The following is a 13,208-nucleotide window of genomic DNA, read 5'->3' on the forward strand; positions in this document are numbered from 1 at the left end:
AGCCAGCCCAAGAGGAATCTGGAATGGAGCGGTCTGAGAACGGATGCTCTTCCACCTTAGCTCTCTCTGGAATGGGACCAGTGGAAAGTCAGCAGAGTAGAGACAGTCTCCGGAGATCTTCAGAGAACAGGGAGGTAGAAGGGAGGGGTCCCGAGGCCCCTCCACCCGGAGAAAGTGGGTTCAAAGAAGGGCTGAGAAAGAGTTTTTCAATTGGAAAACCCCAAGGTGAAGTTGGAGGTTCCCCCAGGTCGTTAGCATTGTCTCCATAAGGAAGGAGCTCTGCTCCCACCTGCCCCAGGCTCAGGAGCACTCACTGTCTTAAGAACAGGGAAGGGTCTAGTATGGAAGAACCAATGAGAGGTTAGTCCGCTTAGAAGGATGTAGGGAGCGAGCGGACTGGGATTACACCCTCGCTCCCCCCCCTCCCACGCCAGAACTTGGGCTTGTCCGCTTTGACGTGCCCGCCGGAGGGGACGAGAAGGGGTACTGACCCGAGAAGCAGTCCTGCGACTTTGTGCTCTCTGCTGCCCAGACCGAGCTGGGATGCTGCCCTGCTTGCCCGGGCTCGCCCTGAGACCAGGATGGAGGTAAGAGCGGTCTAGGGCTCTGGAGAGGGCAAGAGTGTCTCTAAAGAACCCCACATGGGTGGGGACAGAGTGCGACCTGGGGTTCTCTCCTGGGGCTCCTGGAGAGGGGCGGGGGAGGCTTCAGCAGGGTCTAGATCCAGGCTGCGCCCTCTCCGGCAGCGCCTCCTGCTGGCAAGAGACAGCACGTGCGGCCGATGCAGCCACCTGGAGGGTGGGTGCGGACACCAGGCCATCGAACCTAGGGGGCGCTACAGCGGGTAGGGAAGTGGCCGCCTCACCTCGCCTTGACCTTCCCTTTGGCGAATCTGAGACCTGCAGTGCCCTGACACAGGAGGCGTCCGTGCTGGGCTGTCTCCTAAAGGATTCTGCAGAAGCCACAGGGTCGGGACCTGGACAGGGTGGATGGACGTGGCGTCTTGAGGCTTGGTCAAGCGGACTGAACACCTGACTCTTCCTTCTCGGTCTGTTGCCCGGCTGAGGTGGGGACTCAGTAGGGCCTTTCTTCCTAGGGCGCTGGGGGTGGGACACCAAGCTGGGGGTGCCTGGAGGGAACCTTTCCCGCCCTCTGCCTGCGGTGGCAGACCTCCACAGACCCTGTCTTTTCTGGAGACCTGGGGGAGGGGAGGCTGGGTGGGAAAGAGGGGTAGGGATAGAAGGACAGTGGGAGACGCCAGATGAATAGGAAACTAGTGTGTTAAGAGAGGCAAGACTGAAGTGGAGACACATTGGACTGAAAGGCGAGGGAAGATCGAGAGGAATTGGAGGAGGAGGCTAGGAAGGAAGGGAGGAGGGAGGAGGAGGAGGAGGAAAAGGGGCGGAACCAGGAGCCAGGAGAGGGAGCGGGCGGCTGGAGCTGGGCGGGCGTGGGGCGAGGCCAGGCGTGCAGGCTGGAGCGGTGTGCAGAGCCGCGGCTGGGTCCCGCTCCCGCCTCGGAGCCCCTGGCCCGGGGGAGGGAGAGAGGCCGCTGACCCGGTCTATGTCTTTTTCTGACTCCAGTGCAACCTTCCTGCTGAACGAGGTAACCGCTGGGGCCCCCTCCCCAGAAGGGTGAGAGGAAAGCTCCGGCATTTGGGGGAAACTGCAGCATGGGGAGGGAGCGAAAACAGGAGTTGAGAGCTCTGGGTAAGAGACGAAGGGAAGGCTGGAACTGGCGGCTCATGCAAAAGCTGCAGAGAGGTCTGCCTGGGCAGCTTGAGAAAGGGGCTATATTGAAGGGAGAGCCGTCACCAGGCTCCCTCGGAGACCCTCTCTGAGTTCCCAGGGGAGGGGGACAACCTAATAGCTGGAATGCGAGGAGCCTCCACCTGGAGGAGAATTCCCAGTTTCTGCCTCAGTTTCCCCACTTGCTGCCCAGTTAGAGTTTTCTGGAGGTTTTCAGCTCCCAACCTGGGCGTTTAAAGCTTCCCTCCTCGATCCTGTTTCCACAGCTAGATTAGCAGGGGAACTGGAATAGGCAGGTGTGGCTGTAGTAAGAAATGCAGTGAGCACTTGGTGCCCACTACTCAGAGGTACAGGAGGAGGGAGGGAAGATCGAGTGCCTGCGGGACCCAGGGGATGCCTGCAGGTATGAAGAACTTGAACCCATCTCCTGGGGATGTGGTTGGCATGGCGATGAATTTCGCAGAGGCAGACTTAGACACCATTGTCCCAGCTGGGGATGAAGACAACAAGGTGTGTGATCGGTGTGAGGCTGATAGCAAATCTGCTGCTGGTGCTGCCTACAGTCCAGGGGCCCCCGTGGGTAGACAGTCCCAAAAGGAGAGGCCAGGAGAGGAGATTCCAGATGGGACCCTCTACCAGAAGATAGGCAGAAAGGTCTTGCTCTTTGACACTTCTCCACCCTCTGGGAGGAGAGAGGGGGGATGAAGGAGACAAAGGAAAAGGACAGTACAGGACACGGCAGTGCTTGGGGACACAGAATATATCTTACTAACCCCTAATCATACAGGATTGGAGGTGGGGAAGCTCTCCCCCAATCGCAGCTGGTGCCCTCAGACACAAGGACTTCAATAAAGTTGCCTGCCAATCCTCCAGTCAGAAGGAGACAGACTAGGGTGTCATTAGATGAGCCCCCCATCTTTTTCTTACCGAGGGAACAGGAACATAGGTGAGAAGCCAGTTGTCTTGGGTGGGTGGTCTTCCTCTCTCCCACACAGTACCTTCTATAGATCTCATGAACCCTTCCAAATTGTGACAGAAAGGGACAAGGATGGGCAGTCCTGAACGTATACCCTCTGGGGTTTCAGGAGCTAGAAGTGGCAAAGGGGTGAGCTGAGAAAGCGAGACACCAGGCACGGCTGATGCCCGCCTCACATCCTCTTGGGATGCCCGAGCAGGTGGTCAAAATGCAAAAGGAAAAATTTTGGTCTGGGGTGGGGGATGAAGAACAGCTGAGGGAGCTCAAAGGATGACAGGTTTTGGAAGGTCTCTTCCGAGATTAAGACGCGGCTCTTTCCTGGAATGGCGGGGTGGGGGTGGGCGCTGACTAAACCAGCATCCTGAACACCCTAATTCTGGTCTTTTGCAAAGCGGTAGGCTTTATTTACCCCCTTTCCTTCCTAACCTCAGCGTCAGGATCCCACCTTCTGCTCCACCCACAGCCAACCCCCTGCCTCCGTCCTTTAGGCTCACCTAAAACAGCCCCTTTCTGCCCCAGTTCCCGCGGATGCTTTGGCAAGGTCTGGCACAATCCTTGGCAGGGAAGTGAGGAAGAGAATCTCCATCCCGGCTTAACTTGGATGAAATCTGCCCGTGCAACAGGTGTGGGGAGGCCTAGCCAGCGTCCCCGAACTTCCCCCCTTCTTAAGGGTCGGCCCTTTGCTGCAGTCAGGAACGGAGAGGGCCGGGCACCTGTTGGGGCAGGCGCTGCTTTCACGGCCCGGGTCTGGGAGCTGAAAACCATTCCTCCCCAGTACCACTGCGGGGTTTGCTTTGGGTGTCTCCAGGACTTGCAGGGAGCCGACATGGCCGGATCACCTGAGACCTCTCCCCATCTGCTGCCCGTCCTCCTTTAGATCTCCATTTTCCTGTCTCCGCGTTCTCCGTGCCTCCAGCCATCCTCCCCGCCGCCCGCACCCTCTCGGTTCTCCACCGGGGTCGCGTCTCGTCGCGGCGTCTCTCCCCTTCCCCTCCCCCGCGCCAGCCCTTTGTTTCCCGGCGGAGCAGTTCCTGGGTTGCGAGAGTCCCTGTCTCCGCATCTCTCCTCGCCCCGCCTCCTCCCCGCCGGGATCCGCCCCGCCTGCAGCCTCTCCGCCCTTCTTCCCCGCCGCCCCGGCCCCGGAGGTGCCGGGGACCCACCTTCCCGACTCGCGTGCGCCGGGTTCCGCGGCCCCGGCGGGTCCCCCGGCCGCCGCGCCCCCGCCGCCCGCGTCTTCCCGGGAGGGGGTCAGGTGGGCGGGCACTATTGTTGTTGGAGCCGGCGGCAGATTCCTCAGCCGCGCTGGCGCGCTCGGGGTGGGACCGGCTGGGCTGGGGGGTGGGGAGGGGAGCGGTGATCTGAGCTGCGAGCAGCTGGGCTTCGCGGCTCGCTCCTTCCTTCGCGCTCGCGCTCTCCGCCGCCGCCGCCCGCAGGGCTGCGCGGCTCGGTGGCATCTCGGGCGCGGCCCGCCGTCCTCGCCCCCGGCGCCGCTCGCTCCCCCCACCCCACCCCGGACTCCCCCATGTATGACGACTCCTACGTGCCCGGGTTTGAGGACTCGGAGGCGGTGAGTTGCCCCCGGGGGAGGGTGGGGGTGGGGGGGAGTTGGGATGACACCTCTCTCTTCAACCCTTCCCCCAGTTCTGGACTTTGAAAAAACGCCTTGGCAGCGAGGCAGCGCGCGTAAGCTTGCGGAGGGCGGAGGGGGGCTCTCTAGGAAAGTGGGGAGATGGTCCCTCATGGCCAGGTATCCCAGGTACTCCGGTGTGTGCACAGAGGGACTCTGTAGGGAAAAGGCTCGAGCAGGTGGCCCCAAAGCTCAGGACATAGGAGGCTGAAGAGGGAAGGCCAGAAGGCCCTGGCACCGAGGTTTTAGAGGGAACATGGAACGTTTGGAGTTCCATGTCCTGGGTTCATGGGGTCTGATCACAACAGGGAAAGCTGAGCTCCAGGGGAGACACTCCGGATCTGTGCCTCAAGTAAATGACAAATTAAGGGGCTGGAAGAACATTAGAGTCGGTCGGGTACCAGCCTCTGCAGACAGGAGTTCTAGAACTTGAGGGCTATTATTCCTCTCTGCCCACCACTCCTGCGCGTGCCCTTGACTCCTGACCACTGCCTATAGCCCAGCTCCTTGGAAAGGCCACCAACCACAGGGACGGGCCATCAGACTGGGTTCGGTCTAGCCCCCTGCTGAGGTGTCCCCGGAGCTCCTGCTCACCGCGGAGGGCCTGCAGCTCAGGGCATGGGGATGGAAAGGAAGCTCAGAGAATCAGGCAACCAATAAATATTTAATTCTCCTCTTTGCTTTTATCTCCTGACCCACTGAGACAAATCAGCTCATTAGGCAGTGATTCCCGGAGCTCAGAGAGCAGAAAGAATGCCTGGAGAGATGGCAAGAGCGGGGGATCAGCTTCAGAGCCCCTTGGAGTCACCAGTCTTCCTTCAGACGTCCCACACGAAGGCCTTCTTGGGAAAGGCCACTAACAGGACTTGAAAGGGTCCCCTGACAGGAGTAGGTCAAGTCTTCTGTCTCAGGCCCAGGAAAGAGTAGTGAGCCTTAGAGCAGGCATGTGTCAGTCGACTCTGGGACCAGGCTCCTTCTGGGCCCAATTTTCCATGGGGCTCTGGGGCTAATGACATTGACGGGAGAGCAGAAAGATGGTTCTGAAGGCTCTGGTGAGCACCTCTTGCTGACAGTTGAAGGGACAGCTGGTGTAGCCAAGGGAGTCAGGATGAGCTTGGGGAGAGGCCTCTGTGGGGCTGCAGGGCCTGAGGAGCTCTTCCATCTCATCCCTGGTGAGAAGTCAGGGCTGTTGCAGGAGACAGACACGTGGGTGTTTTGAGGGCAGCCTGCTGACCCACTGCTCCTCCTGACCCTCCCCGGTTCTTAGATCTCTTCCCCCCAACTTCCCTTCCTCCAGCTAGCTCCTTGCTCTCCCTGAGGCCCCCTCTGAAGCAGTAGGAGGGAGATCAGGCTCTAAATAAATCCACTGGGCTCATCTCCCTCCTCTTCTTCCCCCGTGCCAGGCAAGAGAGGAGCTGCAGTCTGCCCACACACTCACCAGGCAAGGGGGGCACCACCAGGGCACTGTGCCAACTCCAGCAGCTTCCAGAGTCCTGAGGCTCTGGCTTCTGGGGCATAATGGATGTGGAAGTAAGACCCTACCATTCTATTGGGGTAGAATGTTACCTACTTCCTAATTGATACCAGACCAGCATAGGTAACACCCCCGCCCCCCAGGACATCGAAATTATGGAAAGTGGCTTCTATTCTGATCACAACTCATTAAAGAATTTAGGGAGAGACCCTGTCATTCTCTAGGGTTAAGAGGTCACCTAACCGACATACCCCAAAGGCATTAAAGACTAAATTGGGCTGAGAGCTTGGCTCAGAGGCAGTCAAGGCTATACTTTTCCCAACACCTGCTGGGCACTGAGGAAGTATGGATACACGCACAGTAGGTGGTCATCTTGCCTTTCCTAAGGCCCTTTTCACCTGCTGGTCTCTATTCCTTCAGCTTGCCACACCCCACTGTTAGCACTCCCAGGAGTGAGGTCCCTCACCCCATGTCACCCGTGGCTGGAGAGATGGGGGTTGGGGGCAGCAGACTGCCTCTACTTCTGCAAAACAAAAGGCTCCCCCCTCCCTCCCCTTGTTCTGGGTCTGCCTCAAGCCATTTGGTTTACAATAGACACAGCCTTTAGCTCAGATTCCAGGGCTGCCAGACACCAAACTGACCAGCCCTCTAGCACATGCAGAGCTGGGCCCTAGGCCTGGTTGACAGCGGGGGATGTGAGTTTGCCTTTTCCCAAGAGATCTGGCCTCTGCTGCTTGTAGGTAGGTAGTCATAGCCAGAGGCTTTAAGAGACTGTTCTTCAACCTCAACACTCTGAAACCTCTTTCCTTACACACATCCTTTTCAACCAGCTTCTTAGCTTTTCTGTGCCACTGACATCTCAGAATACAGGGAAGAATTCCTCCAGGCTCCTGCACATGCGAAGGAGAAACGAAGTCAGAAAAGATTTCTTTTTCCCTAATCCGGTTATCTTAACTTTCAGCTGCTTGTCTCAAAAGTTGAACTTCCCTTTGTCTGGCCTCTTCCTCGTGTCCCTGAAGGTGAAATCTGTAACCCTCCAAATATATGCCCCTTACCCAAGACCCTACTATGATCAGGAGGACTCAATGGCTACCCCTTCACATTACGAAAGGAACCCCATCCCCGAGGTCCTGTATCTCAGCTGGGTTGCCTGGCGCCGGCACAGTTTCCCTCCAGGCCTTGATATCCCTTGGGCCCTGGGAAAGGATAGAGATACAGACTAGGCGGTAGGTGTGACAGTCTCACCTGTACCCAGGGAGACAGCCTAGTATTGCTCTCCTCTATGACTTCTTGCTGCTTCTACCTGCCCAGTTCCCTTTCCCCACAGGTGTGGAAAGGAAAAGAAGTGGGTGGGCAGAGCAAAGGAGAGGTAACTTCCAGGGATCTGTAGCTTTGGCCCAGTCTTCACACGCAAGACAAAGTACTCAATCATTTAACAGCTTTCAGAACCTTGTTGGAAGCCTGCTGTGGGGGTGCACCAGCACCTGAGAGATAGAGGCACCTCCCCCCCCCCCCCGTGTGTGTGTGTGTGTGTGTGTGTGTGTGTGTGTGTGTGTGTGTGTAAGGTCAGACATACACATGCCACTGTGTGCATGTTTTAATTTACTGTGTATGTGTGTGTTTAAGTGTGTAATCTCAGACACACACATGCCACTGTGTGTGTGTAGATCAGAGAACAGCTTTCAGAGATGGGTTCTCTGCTTCTGTTGGTTCCCTGAGTTAATCTCAGATCATCATGTTTGAACAGCAAATGCCTTTACACCACCCTGCTTTTTTTGGGGGGAGGGTAGGTCTCATATAGCCCAGAAAGTCTTCAAACTCTCTAGCTACTAAACTTGGACCTCCCAAGTGCTGGGATTACAGGTGTGCACCCCACATCCAGCTCTTAGCTGGCTGTACTCTTTCCAGTCCTTTTAAAGGGATAATAATATCCAGGCCACTTCAGGCTAGCATGGAGATAAGAAAGCACGGTCCCCTGGATTCGACACCGTCTCGAATATATCATCTTTAGTATTTTAGTATTTAGTAGAGGGGAGGAAAGAGAGAAAAAAAGTGAAGGTTTTGTTCAGAGCTATGGGATAAATAGTCATACTGTAGAAGGCCCTAAGCTTTGATTGGGTAGCTTCCCTGTAGCCTTAGAGGCACCGGGAGGCACACAGTTTAAGGGGCAGTTTAGGGGGTCAAGTCATCCCCTAGAAGATGGAAAAGTCCCATCAGGGCTAGGAGGGGGCCTATATGGTCCGTTTTACACAGACTCTTCCCTCCCAGGGTTCAGCTGACTCCTACACCAGCCGCCCCTCTCTGGACTCAGACGTCTCCCTGGAGGAGGACCGGGAGAGTGCCCGGCGAGAAGTGGAGAGCCAGGCGCAGCAGCAGCTGGAAAGAGCCAAGGTATACCCGCTGTCGGAGGCCAGGCTGGTTCAAACCCGTGCAGGATCTCAGGTCCCCGGGGTCATGTCAGGGTGTGCTTAACTGTGGAAAAGTATATGCCTGTGTCAGGCAGCAGCCTTCTTGTCTGGGGCCTCTGCCTCCCCATGAGGTTCTCTGAGGCGTCTGTCTCTCATTTCCCTGATGATCAAATTCCCCAGCACAAACCGGTGGCATTTGCTGTGAGGACCAATGTCAGCTACTGTGGGGTTCTGGATGAGGAGTGCCCAGTCCAGGGCTCTGGAGTCAACTTTGAGGCCAAAGATTTTCTGCACATTAAAGAGGTAACGAACCTTACTCTCTCTCCCCAGAAGCCTACTCTGCCACTTAATTCTCCTGTTTGCTGTCCCAGGCCCCAATGGCTCTGTAGTTCTATATCTAAACTAATTCCCAGCTCCTCCAGTTTCATCTGTGTGCACACATGTATGCCACTCGTACAGGACCTGATTCCAAAGTTCCCACAAATCTCATACTTGGCTTGGTCCTGAGTCCTGTGTCTAAGTGGGAGGGTAGAGTAACTAAGTAACCAGTGGTCTCCTGTGACATCCGGCATTCCACACGCTGAAGTGCAACAGCTTGAGGCTTGAACCTGGCTGCCCTGTTTGGTGATGCCATTCCACGCTCCTTGGTCCTTCCTCTGCCTTCCTTGTGCCAGCTTCCCAACGCCCTCCCTGGGCAAGCATCTCTCACACAGCTCCTCCCCCTTCTCATTCCCTCCCAGAAGTACAGCAATGACTGGTGGATCGGGAGGCTAGTGAAAGAGGGTGGAGACATCGCCTTCATCCCCAGCCCCCAACGCCTGGAGAGCATCCGGCTCAAACAGGAACAGAAGGCCAGGTGCGAACAGAGCTGAGATTCAGTACACATACCCCCAAACACAACACTGCACCCACAGGACACAGCTACACATTTACACCACACAAGTACACACACACTCACCATACATGCTCAGCTGTCATAATTGTAGTTACTAATTTGTCAAACTTTAACGTAGAGAATTGTATTGACGTTTTTACCATCCCCCTTTCTGTCAGGAGATCTGGGAACCCTTCCAGCCTGAGTGACATTGGCAACCGACGCTCTCCTCCTCCGTCTCTAGGTTAGCCTCCCCTCCGCTTACCCACCTTGGGTAGGCAAATAAAACTCAGTGGAAGGGATCCTTCCCAGTGAGCTGTATGGGAAGGGGCTGGTGGAGGGATCTGAAGAGCAGGCAGAGCCCGTTACCTCCCCTGGGGAAGGGACTCCCACACTCCTAGGGCATTTGCCCTCCACCAACTTTAATCTTTTATTTCCTTTTCCAAAAAGCCAAGCAGAAGCAAAAGCAGGTGAGTCAGAAAGGGACTTGGGCCGGGGGTGGGAGGGAGGCATGGATTTTGGCTCTGGGGACCCTCCTGGTCAGCTACTGCTGACATCTATAGAACCAGAAGGGAGGGCGCCCAGAACTCTCAACTCTGCCCCCAGGGCAGTCAGGGCATCAAGACCAAGATTTTGTCTGACCTCTTGGCTATTCTGCAGGCGGAACATGTTCCCCCGTATGATGTGGTGCCCTCCATGCGGCCTGTGGTGCTGGTGGGACCCTCTCTGAAAGGTTATGAGGTAAGGAAGTTCCCAAGCCCAGAGTTACCCCTACCAAAGCTGCCACGGTGGTAAACGTCTGTGCGGAGGGTGTGAACTCTACTTTGGGACACGGTCCCACTGCTGGGGCCCACTGTCAGTGCCACGCCCTCCCCTCCAGGTCACAGACATGATGCAGAAGGCTCTCTTTGACTTCCTTAAACATAGGTTTGATGGCAGGTAAGTTGCCCTGGCCTGGAATGGGATGAGAATCAGGAAGAAAGCAATTCCCTACTCATGCATGCCCAGAGCTAGTCTCCTCTGAAGGAGAGTTAGAGAGCTGGGTGAGGAACCCTTTGCTTAGATGGCAGTGTGCCATCCTCCACACCAGAATCTCCATCACCCGAGTCACGGCTGACCTCTCACTGGCCAAGCGATCTGTGCTCAACAATCCTGGCAAGAGGACCATCATTGAGCGCTCCTCCGCCCGCTCCAGCATTGGTGAGGAGTCTGTTGTTCCTGGTTCTCGGCCTATTCAGTGCTAGTGCAAACCTTTACCTCCTTGTCTTACCCACACCCCACCACTTGCCCTAAGGACTGCCCTCCCCACTTGCCCAGTCCTCTACCTGCCCAGGCTTGCAGGTCCTTCCCGTCCACCATGCAGCAACTCTCAAAGCCCTGGCAGTAAGCAGTGGCCAGAGCCCCTGGTGAGCCGCTCCCCTTCCTTAGCTGAAGTGCAGAGTGAGATTGAACGCATATTCGAGCTGGCCAAATCCCTGCAGCTAGTGGTGTTGGACGCTGACACCATCAACCACCCAGCACAGCTAGCCAAGACCTCTTTGGCCCCCATCATCGTCTTTGTGAAAGTGTCCTCACCAAAGGTAAGTGTACTGGGGTTGCCCAGATGTCCCCTAGTATACACTGCACCTCTACTTGGGCCCTGCCTGGAGTGACTGGTTCCTTTTTCTGCCATCCCTTAATGCTCTGAGTCCTCCTCACCTGGTACCAATGTCAGATCACAAGTTGGGAAGTGTGCCTAGCTCCTCTCTGGGAAATGCCACGCCTATCTCCTCTGCCCCTCTCCTTCAGGTACTGCAGCGACTGATCCGTTCCAGGGGGAAGTCACAGATGAAGCACCTCACCGTACAGATGATGGCGTATGACAAACTGGTTCAGTGCCCACCAGTGAGTGCTTGGGTCAGCTGCAACCACGCCCTGTCCCAGGGTACAGAGGTAGAGCTGCAGAGTTGTCATGGAGAAGCCAACCTCCCTGTGTCCTGTCTCTCCAGGAGTCATTTGATGTGATTCTGGATGAGAACCAGTTGGACGACGCCTGTGAGCACCTGGCTGAATACTTAGAGGTTTACTGGCGAGCTACCCACCACCCAGCACCTGGCCCGGGACTGCTGGGGCCACCTAGTGCCATCCCTGGACTTCAGGTAACCATTTCTAGTGGGCACAAATGTGCGGGCTTCCCCAGTCAAGGCAAAGCTCCTGTCCTGACCAAGGATTGCTCTCGGCCTGTATGTGAAGCCAAGGGATTGCTGAGGTGCTCAGCTCTGCCTGCTCCACAGACCTGGGGCACACAAGTCACGAGACTTCCTGATTGGATAGCACAGTGACTGAGATCAGAGATGGTCCTCCTAGGGTCAAAGGAAAAACTCTCTCCACACCTTTCTCCCGTGCACTCTTTAAGGGAGAGTCTGAATTTGTAAGGGGCTAAAACTCTACTTTCTGCATCTGGCCTGGAAAATACCCCCAGCTTACCTTACTTCTTCTTGCAGGGCTTACTCTTTTAGAAACCTATGAGTTGAGAGTAGGAGAGGAAGAACCCCATCTCCCTGCCAGAGTCTTGGGAGGAGCAAAGGCCAGACTTCCCTTCCCTTACTTAGAGCTATTGTGTGGTTCCCCAGAATCAGCAGCTGCTGGGGGAGCGAGGTGAGGAGCATTCACCCCTGGAGAGGGACAGCTTGATGCCCTCAGATGAGGCCAGTGAGAGCTCCCGCCAGGCCTGGACAGGATCTTCACAGCGCAGCTCCCGCCATCTGGAGGAAGACTATGCAGATGCCTACCAGGACCTGTACCAGCCTCACCGCCAACACACCTCAGGGCTGCCCAGTGCTAACGGGCATGACCCTCAAGACCGGCTCCTAGCCCAGGACTCCGAGCACGACCACAATGACCGGAACTGGCAGCGTAACCGACCTTGGCCTAAGGATAGCTACTGACCACCTCCTGCCCTACCCTGGCAGGCACAGGCACAGCGGCTGGGGTGTCCACCTCAGGCAGGTTGGAGTTAGATTGGCATTAGGCTGCCATTAGGTTCAGCTCACACAACCCTCCGCCCAGCCCCAGGTCCAGGGCTGACTGTGGTCCCAAGGTTCTGGGAGAAACAAGGGGCCCCCTCACCTCCTGGGCGCAGTGACCCCGTAGGTTCTCATCCAGGTACTAGCCGTGTTCTGCATCCTTGGCACCTTCCCCTGCATAAGAAGCTGCCCCAGAGGGCAATGATCTCAGGCCAGGATCACTTAGCAGGGGCTTTCCAGCCAGAATGGATTCCCCTCTAAATAGCAAGAGGGTGTGAGTGTGGGTAATACAGCATGAGGAAGAAACACGGTCCCTGAGCAGGCGTAAATCCTAAGCAAAGGGACTCCATTCACTTCACTGCCACACATCAGAAATGAAGAAATCAGAGTGCAACATGGCGGCACTTCTGTCCCATTAGCTGGCGTGGGCACTTACACCTAAGACAGGAGCAGTGCAGGTGAGGTGGGACAGACAACTCACAGTTGTAGCTCTGTTAGAAAATGGCCCTCACCAAACCAGGAAGCTTAGCATCTGGCGGGACTAGGGAACTGGGGCATAGTCAAGCCAAAAGCCAGCCTGGACTGCGGGGGAGGTGGAGCAGCTTCCGCCTCCCCTCCCCTTGCTTCTCTCATTCTCTGCCCTTGCATCTGTCATTTCTGTTCTTTCCCTCATGCCTCCTGTAAGATAGGGGCTCCCTGACTCATAGCTGCCACTTAAGTTATGGTTAGATGAGAGGAACAGGACACAGTGGACAGCCCCCAGAGGCTGTCCACCTGGCTACCCTTGCCTTACGGCCCTAGCTGTGACCTACAGAGCATGTTCCATTAAGAACCCGCCCCACCTCATTGTCATCTCCAATAAAACACCACGCACAGTCCCTCCCGTGTCTCTGGTCTGTTTGCTCAAGTGGCTCTCTCTAAGTCTGCAGAGGTGAAGTATTCTGACCCTTTCCAGGGATTCATGATTGGGGGGAGGGGGGAACCAGCAAGAGGCACTGTATTTATGGGCACACCGCACTCCAGGCCTGACAACTGGAGGACGCAGTTGGGCAGTTGGCAGTACTCAAGGGACTAGCTCTGAGAAGCGAGGAAGTCA

At 56.3% G+C, this 13,208-nt stretch overlaps 1 protein-coding gene across 3 annotated transcripts; it reads left to right on the top strand.

Moving 5' to 3' along the window:
- Positions 1-566: 566 nt before the first annotated feature.
- Positions 567-12,990, top strand: Cacnb3 (calcium voltage-gated channel auxiliary subunit beta 3). 3 transcript variants are annotated; one of them, XM_076912034.1, is made up of 13 exons: positions 567-587; positions 8,094-8,216; positions 8,414-8,536; positions 8,974-9,089; positions 9,287-9,351; positions 9,558-9,577; positions 9,768-9,848; positions 9,988-10,046; positions 10,198-10,307; positions 10,536-10,687; positions 10,896-10,991; positions 11,096-11,245; positions 11,720-12,990. In XM_076912034.1, the coding sequence occupies exons 1-13, from the start codon at positions 582-584 to the stop codon at positions 12,032-12,034; spliced, it is 1,416 nt and encodes a 471-aa protein (XP_076768149.1). In that variant the 5' UTR covers positions 567-581; the 3' UTR covers positions 12,035-12,990. The 3 variants fall into 3 exon arrangements, with proteins under 3 accessions (XP_076768149.1, XP_034372555.1, XP_034372554.1); XM_034516664.2 differs by lacking the exon at positions 567-587 and adding an exon at positions 1,445-1,605; XM_034516663.3 differs by lacking the exon at positions 567-587 and adding an exon at positions 4,070-4,291.
- The last annotated feature ends 218 nt before the right edge of the window (positions 12,991-13,208 follow it).

The sequence above is a fragment of the Arvicanthis niloticus genome, chromosome 13 (genome assembly GCF_011762505.2).
Source record: "Arvicanthis niloticus isolate mArvNil1 chromosome 13, mArvNil1.pat.X, whole genome shotgun sequence".
In the NCBI taxonomy this organism is placed as follows: Eukaryota; Metazoa; Chordata; class Mammalia; order Rodentia; family Muridae; genus Arvicanthis; species Arvicanthis niloticus.